General features: G+C 45.2%; 1 protein-coding gene across 1 annotated transcript in view; it reads left to right on the forward strand.

The window, feature by feature from the left end:
• The window catches only part of DYM (dymeclin), a 276,445-nt gene extending 261,476 nt beyond the window's left edge, over positions 1–14,969 (forward strand). Inside the window, exon 18 of the mRNA XM_023531219.1 lies at positions 14,063–14,969. Within this exon, the coding sequence (XP_023386987.1) occupies positions 14,063–14,212 (150 nt within the window). The 3' untranslated portion in view covers positions 14,213–14,969. The remainder of the gene's footprint in view (positions 1–14,062) is intronic.
• Positions 14,970–15,343: the final 374 nt, after the last annotated feature.

A 15,343-nucleotide genomic window follows, 5' to 3' on the forward strand; every position in this document is an offset into this window, starting at 1 on the left:
TTTCCCTTATTCATAAAGTTGTAAAATGTTCCCTTCATGAAAAAAAGTTGAAATCACACCGATTTATACTAGTGTAGTTAAATTTCTAACCTGCCCTCAGGCCAGTACAATACTCCATTTTAGACATGACAGGCCAATTTTTAAAATTCTAACACACTAAGGAATGAAACTTAAAACCTGTGCCTTTTTGTACAGGATTCATGAATGGTAAAGAATAGGCTTTTATAAATGGAAGATTTGATCTTTGTTTCAACTTACAGATATTAATATCTTCACATTCATTAGCTTCCTGTGAATATCTCCCTCAGTGGCATGCCATCTGAGATGTAGGTCATCATATTTGATTTGTGATCACATCACAAATCATTGTTATTGTAGGCCTCAATTTCCCCAGGTGCCAAATGAGAGAGGTATCTTAGACGCTGTCTAAATCTTTCTGACTGCAGTGTGCTGGGATGCCTTTGCAAGTCTGCAGTCTGTCCTTCCCAATTCCCGAGAACCTTTACACCCACATATGGCTCCTCCAAAACTGAAGTTCTTTTTATCTGTGGTCATTCTTTCCCTTCTGCCTTCCTGAATCATAGGATATTTTGGGCCCAAGAATTTGCATTTTCTAATAGGCGCCTACCCAGGTGATTCTGTGGTCTCATTTCTCTAACATGACTTTTGGATGGAGAAAGAGGATGGATGTAGTTTGTTGGGGAAAATGTCACACACACACACACACACACACACACACACACACACACACACACACACACCATTATCTCTACCACCTAAGTCGTTTTAATAAACTTTAGTACCTCTCTTACCTCGTCTCCTCTCCAATGCCTAAAGAATCCAGGGAAATTAAAGTACAATTCAAATTAAATTGTACAATTAAATTACAATTCCAACTCGGGCCCTGGTCCACCTTTAGAACCCAGCCCCCACTGCCTACTCCCATGTTCCTTTGCCTGCCTTCTGCCTCCCTCCCCGCCCCGAACCTTCTCTTCATTCCTGCCTAGCTCGTCCTCTTTACCACTTTTCTACCTCCCTACAGCCTACATCCCGCTGCCTCCGTGAAGACTGTCCCAGAAATGACAGATTTATTGACCTCTTCCTGCTGGAATCTCTCCAGTAGTTCACTCTCTGTATAGCTCTTCTTAGTATTTAACAATGGGATTGCTATTTAAATGTTTAGTTAGTGCGTTTATATTTTGTCTCCTCACTAGATTTTCAGCTCCTTGAGAACAGGAACTTTGCTTTATACTCGCCATACCCCACAGTGTTTTCCACGTAACAGATCGGTCAGTTGATTAAGATGGAGTGAGGATGGAGGGGGAAGAAGTCTGGTGACTGGGGGACCATGGTGTCCTTCATGCGATAGAGTACGTAAAGGAAATGTGGGCTTTGGTTCTTTCGTGTACTCGTGTATTTTGGAATTTTTAAATCTTAAATTTTCAAAATTAAAACTTTTGAAAATTTAAGTTTCAGTCACTTTTTTTGAACTATAAAATAAAACGTATCCTATATTCCTTAGCCGAGGTATTTTAGACAGATCTTTTGGTTGTGCTGCTGTGATTACAACACAGCAGGTATAAATTCCAAATTATATACATCTGTGATGGTCCAAATTAGAGGGAGGGATATCATACCATTCAATTATTTTAGCTTTATAGGTTAATATGTAGTAGGGTAGGTTTCACTTCATCATTTTTCTTTTTTGGTCCTAGTTCTCAAATCACGTCACTCTAGTGCTAGTGTTTTTCTCACCACCGCCCCACCCCCGCCCCAGCGACCTACCCAGCCACCACTTTGCTCTGTCTTTGCTTCTTCCTGTTCATGTTTTCCCTGAGAAAAATTAGACAAGCTGCTTCGATTAGTTCTTTCTGATGCATTCTTGCTTATCTCCTATCTTGAGGTTTTGAACCAATCGAATGTTTCACAATTGATATTTATTTTACGAATCAAAAGAACACACTAAGATAGTATCTTACAATGTGATACATAACACCAAATCAAGTTTTTGACTTTTTTAATAATATGTTTACTGACTTTAAGGGGATAAAAACAACTAAATTATCAATAGCATTTTTTTTTTTAATTTTTAGAAAGTATCAACTACTTTTCCAAAGAAAATAAGCCTGACTTTGAAGGAGTTTTAGAAGGAAATGATGTATATATTTTCACTATATTAGAACAATTTCTTTAAAAAGCAAACTTATTCACTAATTATTTAATGTGAATTCCGGTTAACTTGGTGTACTTTATGACTATGCAGGACTTTTTTGTGGTTTTATTTGTGCATTTGTACCTTCTTTTTAGAAGGGTAGGAGTGAATATGTGGGGGTGGAGGTGTTCAATTCCTTCTAGTACTGACAGTCTGTCATTCCACGATGTCTTAGAATTAAGGCTCAGGAAAGTAATACGGATTTTCCTAGCTGACCTAGACCTGTTTTGTTGAAGCAGGAGCATCCTGTCTACTAGCATGCTCTATCTCACATTTATACGATTTTGGAACTTCGCTAACGTGACCGTCCTTAAATGGAATTCAAGGTAAACCCACTTCGTACTCTGCTCGTAAGCACATAGTGTTATTAGGACTCATTTAGAGCATTCTTTTTCTGTTCCCTTTCCTCTAGATGTCCTAATTCTCTCTGTTAGTCCTAATGATCGTGAGGAAGTAACCAAATCTCATTATGTGCTTTTAATTCATTGACAGCACACGTTGTCAATGAATTAACCACAGGGCCAAGACTGTTGCATGTGACAGGAAGTCACAGGTCTGGTTCGCCCACTCATGGATAATGCTTGGATCAATGGGAAGTACAGCCATAGGCAGTACTAAGACTGAACTTCAGGTTATAAAATGCTTGCCATTAGGATCGTGGGATTTAAGTAGGATTTTCTCAAAGTAAATTGAAGGAAATGTCATTGGCTTAGCAACCACAGGATTTTTACATAACAGTTGGAATAGATTGTCCTTTCCATAAACAGAGGAAAAATATCCTCCTATATAATAGATGCATGGCAATACTGATTATCAGAGCTAAGTTTTAACTTCTTGCTAAGGAATAATTAAGATGTGACTTTAAGAACAGGTAATGCCCCTTGAAGTCTTGAAAAACTCACATTTGCTTATAACTTAAATCCTAAAAATGTTCAAAGAAGATAACTCTTAAGAAATTAAAGACAACTTTTTATCTCCATATTTGTCTTAGTCGAAATTTTCTTTCTCTCTGACATAATCTGGCAAAGGCTGTGTTCTCACCTGATGTAATCACCTGGCTTCTCCTTTGCTCAGTTGCACACCTATTGGGGCCAGGGCGTTCCAGAGAAGACTCGTGTCTGCCCTTGACCCCACAGCCTCTGCATTTCATTATCCACATGTTAACTTCCAGCGTGTGTATCTCAGACACGGCAGAGATCCTTGTTTTGCCAGAATCTGTCTAAACGTGATTCAGAATCGTTCTCCAAATCCATAGTTCCTGTTCCCCTAGTTCACATATTACTCTGAACAAAATCATAGTGTAAAGAGAGATCATCACAGACACAATCGTTAACGGTTAACTGTTACATTTTGAGGCCATATATGTCTCCCTTTTAAGCCATATTGCAGTCTTGACAAGAGTAGAAAGTAAAGGACTCATTAAAAATGGAACTTGTCTCAGTTTAGATATTATGCATCAGTCTAGACCATGATTATCTATAATCCATACCCGTTAATGAGTTTGCTTCGTTTTGCGTAATTAGATATATACTGAGGTATAAAATATGGCAGTAACCGTCTTTATTAACATTATCTGTTCTCTGTGAGCCAACTTTTCCTAGGTAAGCAAAACTATGACAATGTTAGAATAGTGGTAAGCCAGGAGAGCAGACAATTTGAGAAGTAAATTGATCTGTTAGATTGGAGATATTGTCCCCCAAATCTCGATCCATCAGCTCAGTTGCTTCTCAAAGTGACATGGGCCTAATTTGGTTCGTTTTGTCCCAAATAAATTTGGGCAGTTATTCCACTAACTCCACTGGTATGCAGGACTCAGTTTCCCAAACTCTTTTAGTTGCTCCTCCCCTTTTGAGTTTTTCCACAAATAATTTTTACCCCTTTGTTCATTTATTCCTTCATTCATTCACAGCAAATATCTCTTAAGCCCCTGGCAATATTCTAAACACTAGAGGCACATCAGTAGGGGGAAAAAAATCCCTGCCCTCATGGAGCTTATACTCTACTTAGAATTTTATCTCGTGGTAATGCATTTATTTTCTGAGATCTCACTCTCTTGGCTCTCTGGGTCCTGTTCAGAATGATGAGCCCCACTGCAGAAAGACACATAATTCCAGTACTTTTGGGCTCCCTCTCTGGGCCCGCTTTCAGCAAAAGAAGTTCCGCCAGTAAGTTCTCTACTTTTGCTCTTCGTCTTCCGCCTTGGAATCCAGTGCTCTCCTCCCAGCCTCCCAGTTGGAATCAGTTTCCTCCAGAACGGGTGCTTTGATTCAGTGCGGTTCAGGCTTGAGGAGTTTACACATTTGGCAACTTCAACTGCCACCTCAAAGTTAATGGCTTTTAAATTACACATATCTACCCACAACCTATTCTCCCAACTCTAGACTCACCAAACACACAGACTTGTTATCCTGGCCCTCGAGGCCCACCTCCCTGTCTCCACCCTCTGTCTTTTTGTCATCCCCAGCTGACGGCTTCCTAGTCCGTGAACTGGCTGCACACTACTTGCCAGGCCCCAAAGGGTGCCCTTGGCCTCACTGTTTGCTCATGAGGGTCTCTCCGTGTGCAGTGCCTCCTCTCTCCCTGCCCCGGCCCTGTCCCTACAGGTCGGAACCCATCTGCCAAGGCCTCTCTCCGGCTTCCCTTGCAGCAGGAGTGCCTGTCCTTGCTTTTTTCTCCTCCATGCCTCCCCACCAGCCCCCAGAAGAGAGAGATTTAAAACTGAAGATGTTCTCCTTTCTGTGATCCCCTTTAACCTGGATCTGTGAGAAAAGGGCTCAGACTTCAGACTCAGATGGGCTTCAGATTCTGGCTGATGACATGCTGGTAAATTTGTAGAGAGCTAATCACAAGTATGGCTCAGCCTTATATTGTATCTGTTTATATTTCCTAAGAGTTTCTTGCCGCCAGTCACAGAAGCTGTTAGTGTCACTTGTAGATGCTCATAGGTGGCAAGACAGTGTCCTGAGTGAGAGATGGTTGGTCTCCTCGACTTACCTTTCAAGATAGGTATCTGCCGACTTTATAACTCTCTTCTTGGGTGGTAACTTACTTCCCAGAGAGCTCCTTGCTCCGGAAGCCCCCCTGCCTGGCCAGCCATAGTGCTCTTAGATATGCAATGTATTATGACTGTCTTCTGAGCCACTCTCATTGTGGGCTTCTTAATTTGAGCTTTGTATTTCTTAATTTGTAACTTTTAATAAGTGACCCTTTATAATTTTCAGTATTTTGAATTTAGTTTTTCATTAATTTTGAAATTAATTCACATAAAATAGAACTCTTCTACATGCAGTGTTACTATAACTTACAGACCAGGGGCTATCTTGTTTTTGTGGGTTAAGTAATAATATTTGATACATTTGTAACTCATTCCATTATACATAGAAGAGCCTGCAGTTCTGGCTTGTTCAGACGACAAATGAGCTGAATTGATATATGGATGTTTCCAGATTCGTTAGTTCGGGTAAATTTTTCCAACTTCAGTATTGGCCAGATTGTACATAGAAGAGAGCTCTTCCATCCTGTGTCATGTTCTCCACTGCCATTATACCTCCTCCTAAATAATGCCCCCATCAGAGGACCAGCTGTTCCGCTTTCTCTCCTCTGCAGCTCAAGCACAATGTCTGGGATGTAGTTGGTGCTCACCAATGCTTAGCTTAAGGATTCACCACTGAAGGACCCAATGTTACACAGTATGTGAGGGAGTGAATGGCAGGGAAGCTGGATCATCATTCCCAAATCAGCCCTGGATTAAAAAAAAAAAAATTTGTGTGTCAGTGCTTACCTTGCTATCTATCTCGTGACAGGATCATGAAACCAGTTTACTTTTCATCTCATCTGCCCACGGTGACCAACTGCCTCGCTACCGTTCATAACCCGCCACGTCTATTCAGAGGCTTAATGTGGTCTTTTAAAGAATTTTTTTGAAATATGCTAATTAGCTATTTGATTTAAATTGCACTTTCTGGAGCCACGCTAGAATTTCTGATGCTGTCTATATAATCTTTAGGTGGAAGGGGGAAAACTCCATTGAACTTTTGTGGTGATAAAATTATTGCAGTTGAGCCCTACATCTGTTCACTGAACTTCCTGTGGGTTTTCACCAGATCACATGACTGACAGCAGAGACCATCTTTAAAGCTCTTGGTCTGCTTTTTATACCCAAGCCTCAACCACCAAATCAGACCTTTGCTTTGTCTCTTGGCTGGGCGTCCGGATGTCCCACTGTGGTGGGTTGATTCACTGGAGCTGATAAAAACATTCCAGTTTAAACTTGAGAGTCTAGCATTACCTCTGGCTCCAAAAATCAAAACAGCAGGATTGTTGTAAATAGCTTTGAATTGAGACAAAGCTCCAAGCCTGAGAGATGGGTTTTCTCTCCTTAATCAGCCGAGTCACAAGACAACTGTGTTGGAAAGAAAGGAGCAAAAAAGCCTGGGCCCGAAGCGACCAGCACCCTGCAGTCTGCTAGCCCATTTAAGATGAATTCTCGCCGTAAATATCAAACCGGAGCCCCCATTTCCTCAGAGCCCCCTCCTCTGCTTTCCCAAAGCGTTAGTGATCCTCAAGCACGTCCACCCAGTCGTCACTAGCTGGAGCTCAAAGAGGGGCTAAGAATCGGAGAGAAGATGGGGAAAGAGGAGCTGGTTGGCGGTCAGAGCTGGGAAGGCCGAGGAACACACGCGTGGCCTGGGTCCTGGGCAGCCAAGGAGACTTTGTTGGCCGAGTCAAAAGTGAAGACACTCTCAAGTGAGGAAGTTGGACTTCCCTCAGCCATCACAGGATGGCATTATTGTTCTCCACAGGCTTGAAAAGGAACATAGAGGAAAGGGTGAATTTTTCTAGGTTGTTGATCTGACACTCAGTCTATGACATTTCTTGGACTGAATCCTGACCAAATGTGTCCCCAGTGTCATTAGGGCTAAATAAAATCTTTTGTCTTTCTTTTCCTTAGCTCTCAGACTTCTACAACACATTAGAGGAGCGCATATTTTTAAGAATGTCTAATTAAACCTCACGCCATGTTGGCGCACATTCTAGATCTGGTGGATTTGGGATCAGATCAAATGGAGCTTGGGCACAGCTAGTTACGCAGAGGCTGCATTCACACTCAGGTTGAATCAGTAGTGTTTTCAAAACTCTTTTATGATTTATGCTTATTATTCACCCTTTTAAAATGTTCCCGGTATACTCTTAAAAACAACCCACTGCAGGAAAAGAAGCTCTTTACCTTGTGCCTTCAAATGGCCAAGTCCTAGGGAACATGCTCTTGGTTTTTCTTGCTATTTATGCTTTATCTCCCTTTCCGAACCTTTTAAGTGCTGGTAAAAAGTTCCAAGCAAATGACCCAAGAAACACTCTCGCAGCTCATGTGTCCCCTCGCGGGGAAAGCAGCTGGTATTGGAGCTTCAGGGGCGTGTGTGCACATGCGCCGTCCGCAGGGTTCGGGTTTTGTCAGCAGCAGAAGTGCGTTCCTGCTGCTCTGTCCGTACTTGCCCTTTGGTTCCCCGTGTCCGGCGGTGCACACGTGGGAGACAGAGACTTAGGCAACCAGTCTGTGGAAGGAGTCGGGCCTTCACCAGCCAGCCCTGGCAGGGGCCGTGCCTGGAACCTCAGCCCACTTAGCCGCGGGCTCTCCGGCCAGTGAGCACATCAGCCGCAGCTTAGTGTTTTTTCTTGGTCTTAAGCAGTTGGGAGTCTCGGCCTTTAAAACCATCTATTGTCAACTCACAAGACAGCTCAGGAACCTTCAGCTATTTACCCTGTCCCCTGAGACTGCCACCAAGTGAAGCCTAGCCAAGTAGAAACCAGCAAATGCTTAACCTCAGGTTTGCAGGTGAACTGAGGCCCAGCCCACTGGATCCCTTCTCCAGGTCCACCCGGGAGAGCCTGGGAGGCAGGGCAGAGAGTACAAACGTATAGACCTTACTGGGGTCAGCTCAGAAAACCACACCCAGTCACAATTACAAGGAGGTCAGAAGTCTTTCATTTTACACAAGGTGAGAAAACTGAGTCCTGGAAAAATGCTGTGACTTTGACTTGTCCCAAGCTGCCCAGCTTGCCGGCAGTTGAGCCAGGACAGAGCCAAGGCCTCTTGCCCCCCAGCCTGGGGCCACCTGGACTCCAGAGCTGAAACAGGGACGTGGAGATCAAGTCTATTGCTTCTCAGTGCAGAAACTCAAGCTCGATTTAGGGGTCAGGACACACCTAGGAAACGTTCGAAGCTTGTTATCCTTACTGGAAAGACACGGAAAGCTAGCGTCCACATGAGATACAGACATTTTAAAGACACGCACAACCAGGTACTTGTCAAGTCTGGAGAGGCCACAATGAGAGTTCTGAGTTTGATTCAGCCTCTGGCTCTGCTCACTAGCTCTGTCCTCCCTGGCATGTTAGTTACCCTTTTGAGCCTTGGGTTTCTTGTCCATACAGTAGAGTTCAGAATACCAACGTCACAGGGTTATTGTACAGATCTGAAGTCATGATTCAGATCGTTCATTTAACGCATCGTTCAACAAACATTTCTTCAGTGTTCGTCGTGTGCCAGATGCTCACAACGTTGCTGCCTTCTGCCTTCTTGGAGCCTGCATTCTCGTGGGGGAGATATACGGCATATAAACAAACAAATAAACAAGATGAGCACTGATTGTCGTGAAGGGAACAAGCCAATGAACTGAGAAATGCCACCTTTGTTTTTTTATAAGGTGGCCATGGGTGGAGTGGGAAGTACTTAGCGCTTGGGTGCCCTCAGGATATGTCACTTCCTCTGAGCTCCCCTACTGGATTGGCTCTGTCAGCTCCTAGCAGAAGGCTCAGTGTCCTTGCTTTGGGATAACCTCCGCCACTGCAGCCCCGTTCAGCTCAGGCGTTAGACTCCGCGCCCCAGCTCCATCTTGGATGTTGTTGCACATGCCACATCATCATACAGGAAGGCTGTGAACACCGAGGTCATGTTCCTAATGTCAGATACATCTCAGAAGTGACTCTCTTGTCCTCATTATCACCTCAGTGCCAGTCCCCCTTCCAGTCGAGTCAAGAATACCGACGTCACGGGGTTATTGTGCACTCATTTAACACATTCAGCAAATGAGACAGAGAGACCCACCTTCTCTCAGTGACATAACTCTGTCCTCTGAAGGATGTTTCTGAAGATGAGTCTGTCGCGTTAAGCCTTCGTCAGCCTTAGTTCCTGGGTGATGTGTGGGGAGGTCCAAGACCTTCGTTTCTGTTATTACGCATCGGGAAAAAAGGGCTGCCAGGTGAAAAGTGTCTGTTTCGGTGTCATTAGAGAAATGAGCTCAGTACCAGACCAGTCACAGTATTTCTAGTCTTCAGGTTGGATTGCTGAAAGTTATATAATAGGAGCACAACTTAGGTTTGCTTATCACTTTAGTGTCGGTAATCATAGCCAACATTTGTAGAGCACTCACTCTGTGTTAGGTGCTGTAGAAAACACTTATACACAGCTCATCTCATTTGATTGTCACCACCCTGTGAAGTAGACAGGACTGTTCAATTTGAGATCCCAGAGTAAACTTTGTCTTTGAAGAGCCTGAGTCTGAGACTTGTTCCAGGTCACCCAGATGATAAGGACTGGGCTTTTAGCTCTTAAATACTAGGATTGTGTGTGTCTGATTCAGAGCAATATTTTTGGTACTGCGCTTACTACACAGTCGGCCTTCAGTAAACATTTGCTGCATGAATGAATGAATGAATGAATGAATGAACGAACGAATGAGAAAAAACGAATGAGAATGGGATAAAACGAATGGGAAAAAACGAATGAGAATGGGATAAAACTCTTAATTATGTACCTGCCTTTCAAGCGCTTTTTCTAGTTACTTCAAAGATTAAATGAGTAACTATCTGTAAAGTGTTTGAACATGACAGACTCATAATAAGTAATCGGTATGTTAGCTATAAATGTGAACCATAATCTCAGAACTGATTATTAAGTTTTTATGGAGAACTTCTATAGAAACAATTGATCAGCTTGAAGAAAAATTTCATAATAAATTACATATCTGCTATTATACTATTTTATACCATTTTTGTGTACTCTTAGATACCGAATACTAGATGTCCTTGCCACTCTGGGTATCACCCAACATTGAGATTTTCTTTACTACATTTATTCACTCCAGAGTAAGACGCATTATTGTTTTGACATAAACTTGAGCCAAAATGAAAACGAGGCATTTTCAGCTCTGTTTTTACCAGGTGGTGGGAAAGCTAGTCATGGAGATGCCAGGTGCTTTTTCTGGTGAACTTTTCCTGTGCGTGATCGAAGGGCAGTCTTTGACTCATTTTTCTTTCTAACTGAATAGTCATCAGAATTTCCCCAGAATCATGAGAGCAGGTAAACTTAGTGCCAGCCCGTTGAGCAGCTCTTGCCTAAGTTTCCTTAATTTGGTTGGAAGGAATTCTTACAAAAGCAGTTCGTTGGCTTATTTTATTTCCCATCCACCCTCCTTGGGGATACAGAAAGCAGCCTCGTGTCAGTTGCCTCACGTCCTTTCCTAAGGCCTTCATAGGAAAACCCCCAAATATGTCACAAGGTTTCACATCTTTTAGTCATTTTTATTTCTAACAAGAGTGCATCTTATTGGCTATATTACCACATAGAAATGTAGGATGTTATTATTCCAGCTGAAAGAGGCAATGTGGGGGCCCTGACCTTTCAACCCACCACCCCTGCACTCCCCTCTGGCCCCCACACTTTTCTCCAAGTCATTGTGAAAGGTTTTCTGAAGTTTGAGGCCATTCTAAGAACAAGGACTCCTATCCTCATTATTAGAGGGTATATTTCTTTTCTTCAAACACAGTCCCTCATCCTTTCTTGATTATTGATGTCATTATGGGTTTGGTAACTATTTTTTAAGGACCAGTAGTGTGCCCAGTTCTGTGCTGTACAGTGAAAGGGCACAGAACTAACCCCATGGGTCTTGTGTGGCCTAGGAGAATCAAAGTCAAGGATAAAGCACTAGGGTGGCTGCAACTGTGGTGTTGCTTTCAAACTGAGTCTCCCATCCAGTCAGCCTAAAGTTTTAATCCCGACTCCATCCCACAGGCTGTATGGCCGAGAACCAGCTGCTTAGCCTCGTGAGGCCCCGCTTCCCCTTCCGTGAGGCCCTGCTTCCCCTTCCTTTGGGGGGTTGGCACCCCGCTTCCCCTTCCGTTGGTGGGGGGGCGGGGAGGCCAGATCAGCCTCAGCAGGGCGCTGACTCGGACTCAGCGCACAAGTACCCTCGGCTATTGGTAGCTGCACCCTATTGCTACAAATGCAGATTTTTCACAGAAAAGAATATTACTGTGTTGCTACCTATAAGGAACCTGATTCCATGACAAATTCTTATTGCCACCGCCAAGAACTCTGTCCACTCATACCTGAGAACCCAGTCCTAGGCCAGAAACAACACAGAGAGTGTGAGGAGGCTCATCAGGGACAGCAAGGGTCCTGGCCCCCGAGAGGCCACACAGCCACTGAGCAGTTACAGTTACGGTTACAGTTACGATGCTGGCCCAGGGTTGGAGGAGTTCCAGGGACTTCGTGAGTGGCCGAGGAGGGAATGGAACGCTGGGGGGCCTCACTGACTCCCGGTCGTGTCAGCAAGTGCTGGAAGTAGCGCATATCTCTGAGCCAGTCACGCTTTGTCAGCCAGGCTGACCTGAAAAGCCCAGTGGGAGAACTTGTCCTCTAAGTCGCAATCGTTGACAGATGGGAAACACTGATAGTCTGAAAAGGCGCGGGCTGTCATTCCCCCAGAGTCGTTCTGCAAAGGCCTCTGAAGAATGGGGTATATAGAGCGTGAGGGAGTGTATAGAGGTGGGTGATGCTGGCATTTGGGCCACTTATAAAACCCATTCGTGTATATTCTATACTTGCATAACACCCTGGGAGCCGTGGAATGGAGTTGGTTCTCATTAAAGCCATACCGAGGAGGGCCGTACTGTTTGGTATATTGAGGTAATAGCCATGACCCGACTGCCTTCCTTTTCAGGAATTCCTGCACACCTTTTCAAGAGTTAACTCGAAACTCACCTTGCCACAAAGCACTTTCCCTGCCCCCTCTCATCGCTCTTGGACTCTGAGGATCCAGCACTTGGATGTTTAGTCTTAATCACTGTAAATGTTTTAGAAGTCCTATAATTCTGTGTGTGTGTGTGTGTGTGTCTCCCCCACCCACCCACCTTTTCCTTTTAATAGCTTTTAAATTCACCCAACTACTGCAGTGTCATCCTACTTCAAACCGCTTTGTCCACGCCCCCCCACCTCGACCCATCCCTGCACAGAGCTCTCTTGTCAGGCCCCCTTCTCAGGTCCTTCGAAGGCATCCGGGACCTTAGCATGGGGGCCAGGGCTCTTCGTGTAGCTCCTGTGTCCCCCCATCCTCCCATGTCTGGGCCCTGCTCACCAGTGCTCACCTTCCTGCGCCCCCAGCCCATGCTCCTCCTGCCTCACACAGGCCTCCCCTCCGCCCGCTCAGGCCTCTGGAGCCTCCTCTCCGTTTCTTTCCCACTACTCTGTTCTCACTGAGTTGTCGTCGCTGCTGTCTGCCTCTCTCCTCCAGGAGCACTCACCTTCTGCGAAGACAGGCACTGTGTGTGGCTGCTGCACCCTGTATCCCTCGGTCCTGGCACCCACAGCGCCTACTGCCTGGCACAGAGTAGCAGACACTCAACCAATATAATAAATGACTGAATGACTCACATAAAAAGGGTTGAATAAGATAATATCAACAAAGAATTCACTATTGTGCCTGGGGCATTCTTGGTCCTCAGTATATGGTTGATTGTTTCACTGATGTTATTCATTCATTAAATTATTAAGTATCTGGATAGTACCTGTGCGGACACAGCAGCAAACAAAATAGAGAAAACTCTGCCCTCGTGGGCTGTGCATGCTATGTGTGTGTCCCCTGTTTCTCTCTCAGCCTGCTCCTTCGACCTTCTTCTGTCTCCTCCTCTACCTGCCCTACCTGTGACAAGGGTCACCAAACTGTAGCCACTCTTGCCAGAGTCACCTTGGCGAGGGAAGAGGCCCAGGGGCTTTCAGTAGACTCCAGCAGCTCTGCGGGCTGCTGACAAGAGAATCACCTCCTCTGCCCCAGCTGGAATAAATAGGTCAGGAGTAAAATAGGAAAAGCAAAAGGCCAAAGCCTGGAGAAGCGCGTGCTGCTCAGGACCTCGAAACTGCAGATATTCTCGCTTACCAGCCAGGACTGCAGCATGCAGGCCAGATCGCCTGGCAGGGTTGTAGAGCCAGATCTGAGCCTCAGTGAGGAATCACCTCAGCCTCCCTCTCTGCAAAGCTGAAGCCACCACCACCGGTCCTTGAGGAGGAGGTAGCCAGGCTAAGCTATGCAGAACAGCCGCCGCCCCGGATGTCCGGCATTGCACTGCGGACACGGCTCAGGAATTGTGAGGGCTCAGGAATTGTGAGGGCAGGTCCTCCTCTCCAAGGAGACTCAAACGTGAAAGCAAAGTCTCTCAAGAAGCAGCAGCCGGTCTCTCTGGAACCCTGTCTGCTCCCCGCTGCAGGGCCCATTCACCAGTCTGATGTTCTCATCCTACCCTCTCTCCATCCCGGTCCCTGCTCCTCTCAGCAAACTGACATTCGCTGACTGGTACCGCGGGGGTTATTTGCCCTTCCTGCCCGAAACGTGTGTGTTCTCAGGAGTCATGTGGAAGCCGGATCTTGTAATGCTCCAGAGCTCTCAGGCCCTGTGACCAACTAGGGGAGGTGGGCTCGCTGCACACCAGACCACACCACCACTTATAAACTGCTGCTGCTTCTGCTTTTGCTTTTGCATGGAACCGTGAGGTCATAAAAGCATCTTGTTTTCGTTGCAGAAATTTCCAGAATTGAAATTCAAATACGTGGAAGAGGAGCAGCCCGAGGAGTTTTTTATCCCCTATGTCTGGTCCCTGGTCTACAACTCGGCTGCAGGCCTGTACTGGAACCCACAGGACATCCAGCTGTTCACGATGGATTCTGACTGAGGGTGGGCTCCACCTCCCACCCCGACCCCCTCCAGCCAAGCAGCCCTCTAGTTATTTCCTCTCTGGGGAACAGACGTAGACGGATCGCCTGGTGTATCTTCAACTAGAGAGGATCACGCAGGCTCGTTTCCCTTGCACACTTGGATTGGGAGAATCGGTGCCCGTTGGCAGTAAATCATTCAGCTTAGATTGTAGTGCAGAAAGTGGGGGGAGGGCATACACAACAATAATAAACACAAAAACCTGCTATTCCACATGCAGTTTTATTTATTTCTAAACCAAAATCTAGAGCTTTCTGGGAACCTGATGCCTAGGGCCTATAACACTTCACCAGTACATACTTTTTTTTTTTTGGCATGTTTAAGATTTTGTGTGTGTGTTTCCACATTAAGAACTATCAGTCTGAAAAGATGACGAGGCAGGAATTAATAAGGAAGTCACGTGTATGGTGCGGCTGCCTTGCAGCAGGCACAGGGTTTAATAAACACTGTGCCCGGGCGGTTGGCTATAAGCCTTTAGCTCCTCTGCCACTTTTCCTCAAAGAAAGAAGTGTCTCCTTCTCACGAAGCCCAGATTAGCTTTTCTCTGAGCTGTAGCTGAATTAAATCGGAGTCTAATACAAATTAAGTTAATCTTTTCTGTATTATCGGGAAAAGAAAATTTTCATTTCAAAAGCAATCTTTTTTTTTTCAACCAGACTAATAGGAGAAAAAGGAGACCAATTTGATTAATACAGTATCCTACATGAAATGCAAAACATGTTTTCCTCTTCATTTCTGACTGCATTTAAAGTCTTGCGGGCCTAGCCATGCGCGTTCTTCCTTGCGTGGGAGAGAGGAGCTTGTCGGAGAGAAGCTGCCAGAGCACTGGGCAGTGGCGGCTCTGCGGGTGGAGCAGCACCTTCCTGTCGGGGCCCCCTCCACGTTCACGGTCCCCGCTTCGCAGTCTAGATGAGGCGCCCAGTGTCACTCGCAGAGACAAAAAAGTATTGGCTTTTCTGCATGGAGTCACATGATCCTACATGAGACTAAGCATCCTGCTTCAAGGTGCTGTCTTCATATCCATATCAAGAACCAGCTTCTCTCTGGTCCCTGGATCCCTGGGCTGGAGGCCTGAGTTTTGTTGGTCCAG

Source organism: Pteropus vampyrus, unplaced genomic scaffold, assembly GCF_000151845.1.
Source record: "Pteropus vampyrus isolate Shadow unplaced genomic scaffold, Pvam_2.0 Scaffold3, whole genome shotgun sequence".
Lineage (NCBI taxonomy): Eukaryota > Metazoa > Chordata > Mammalia > Chiroptera > Pteropodidae > Pteropus > Pteropus vampyrus.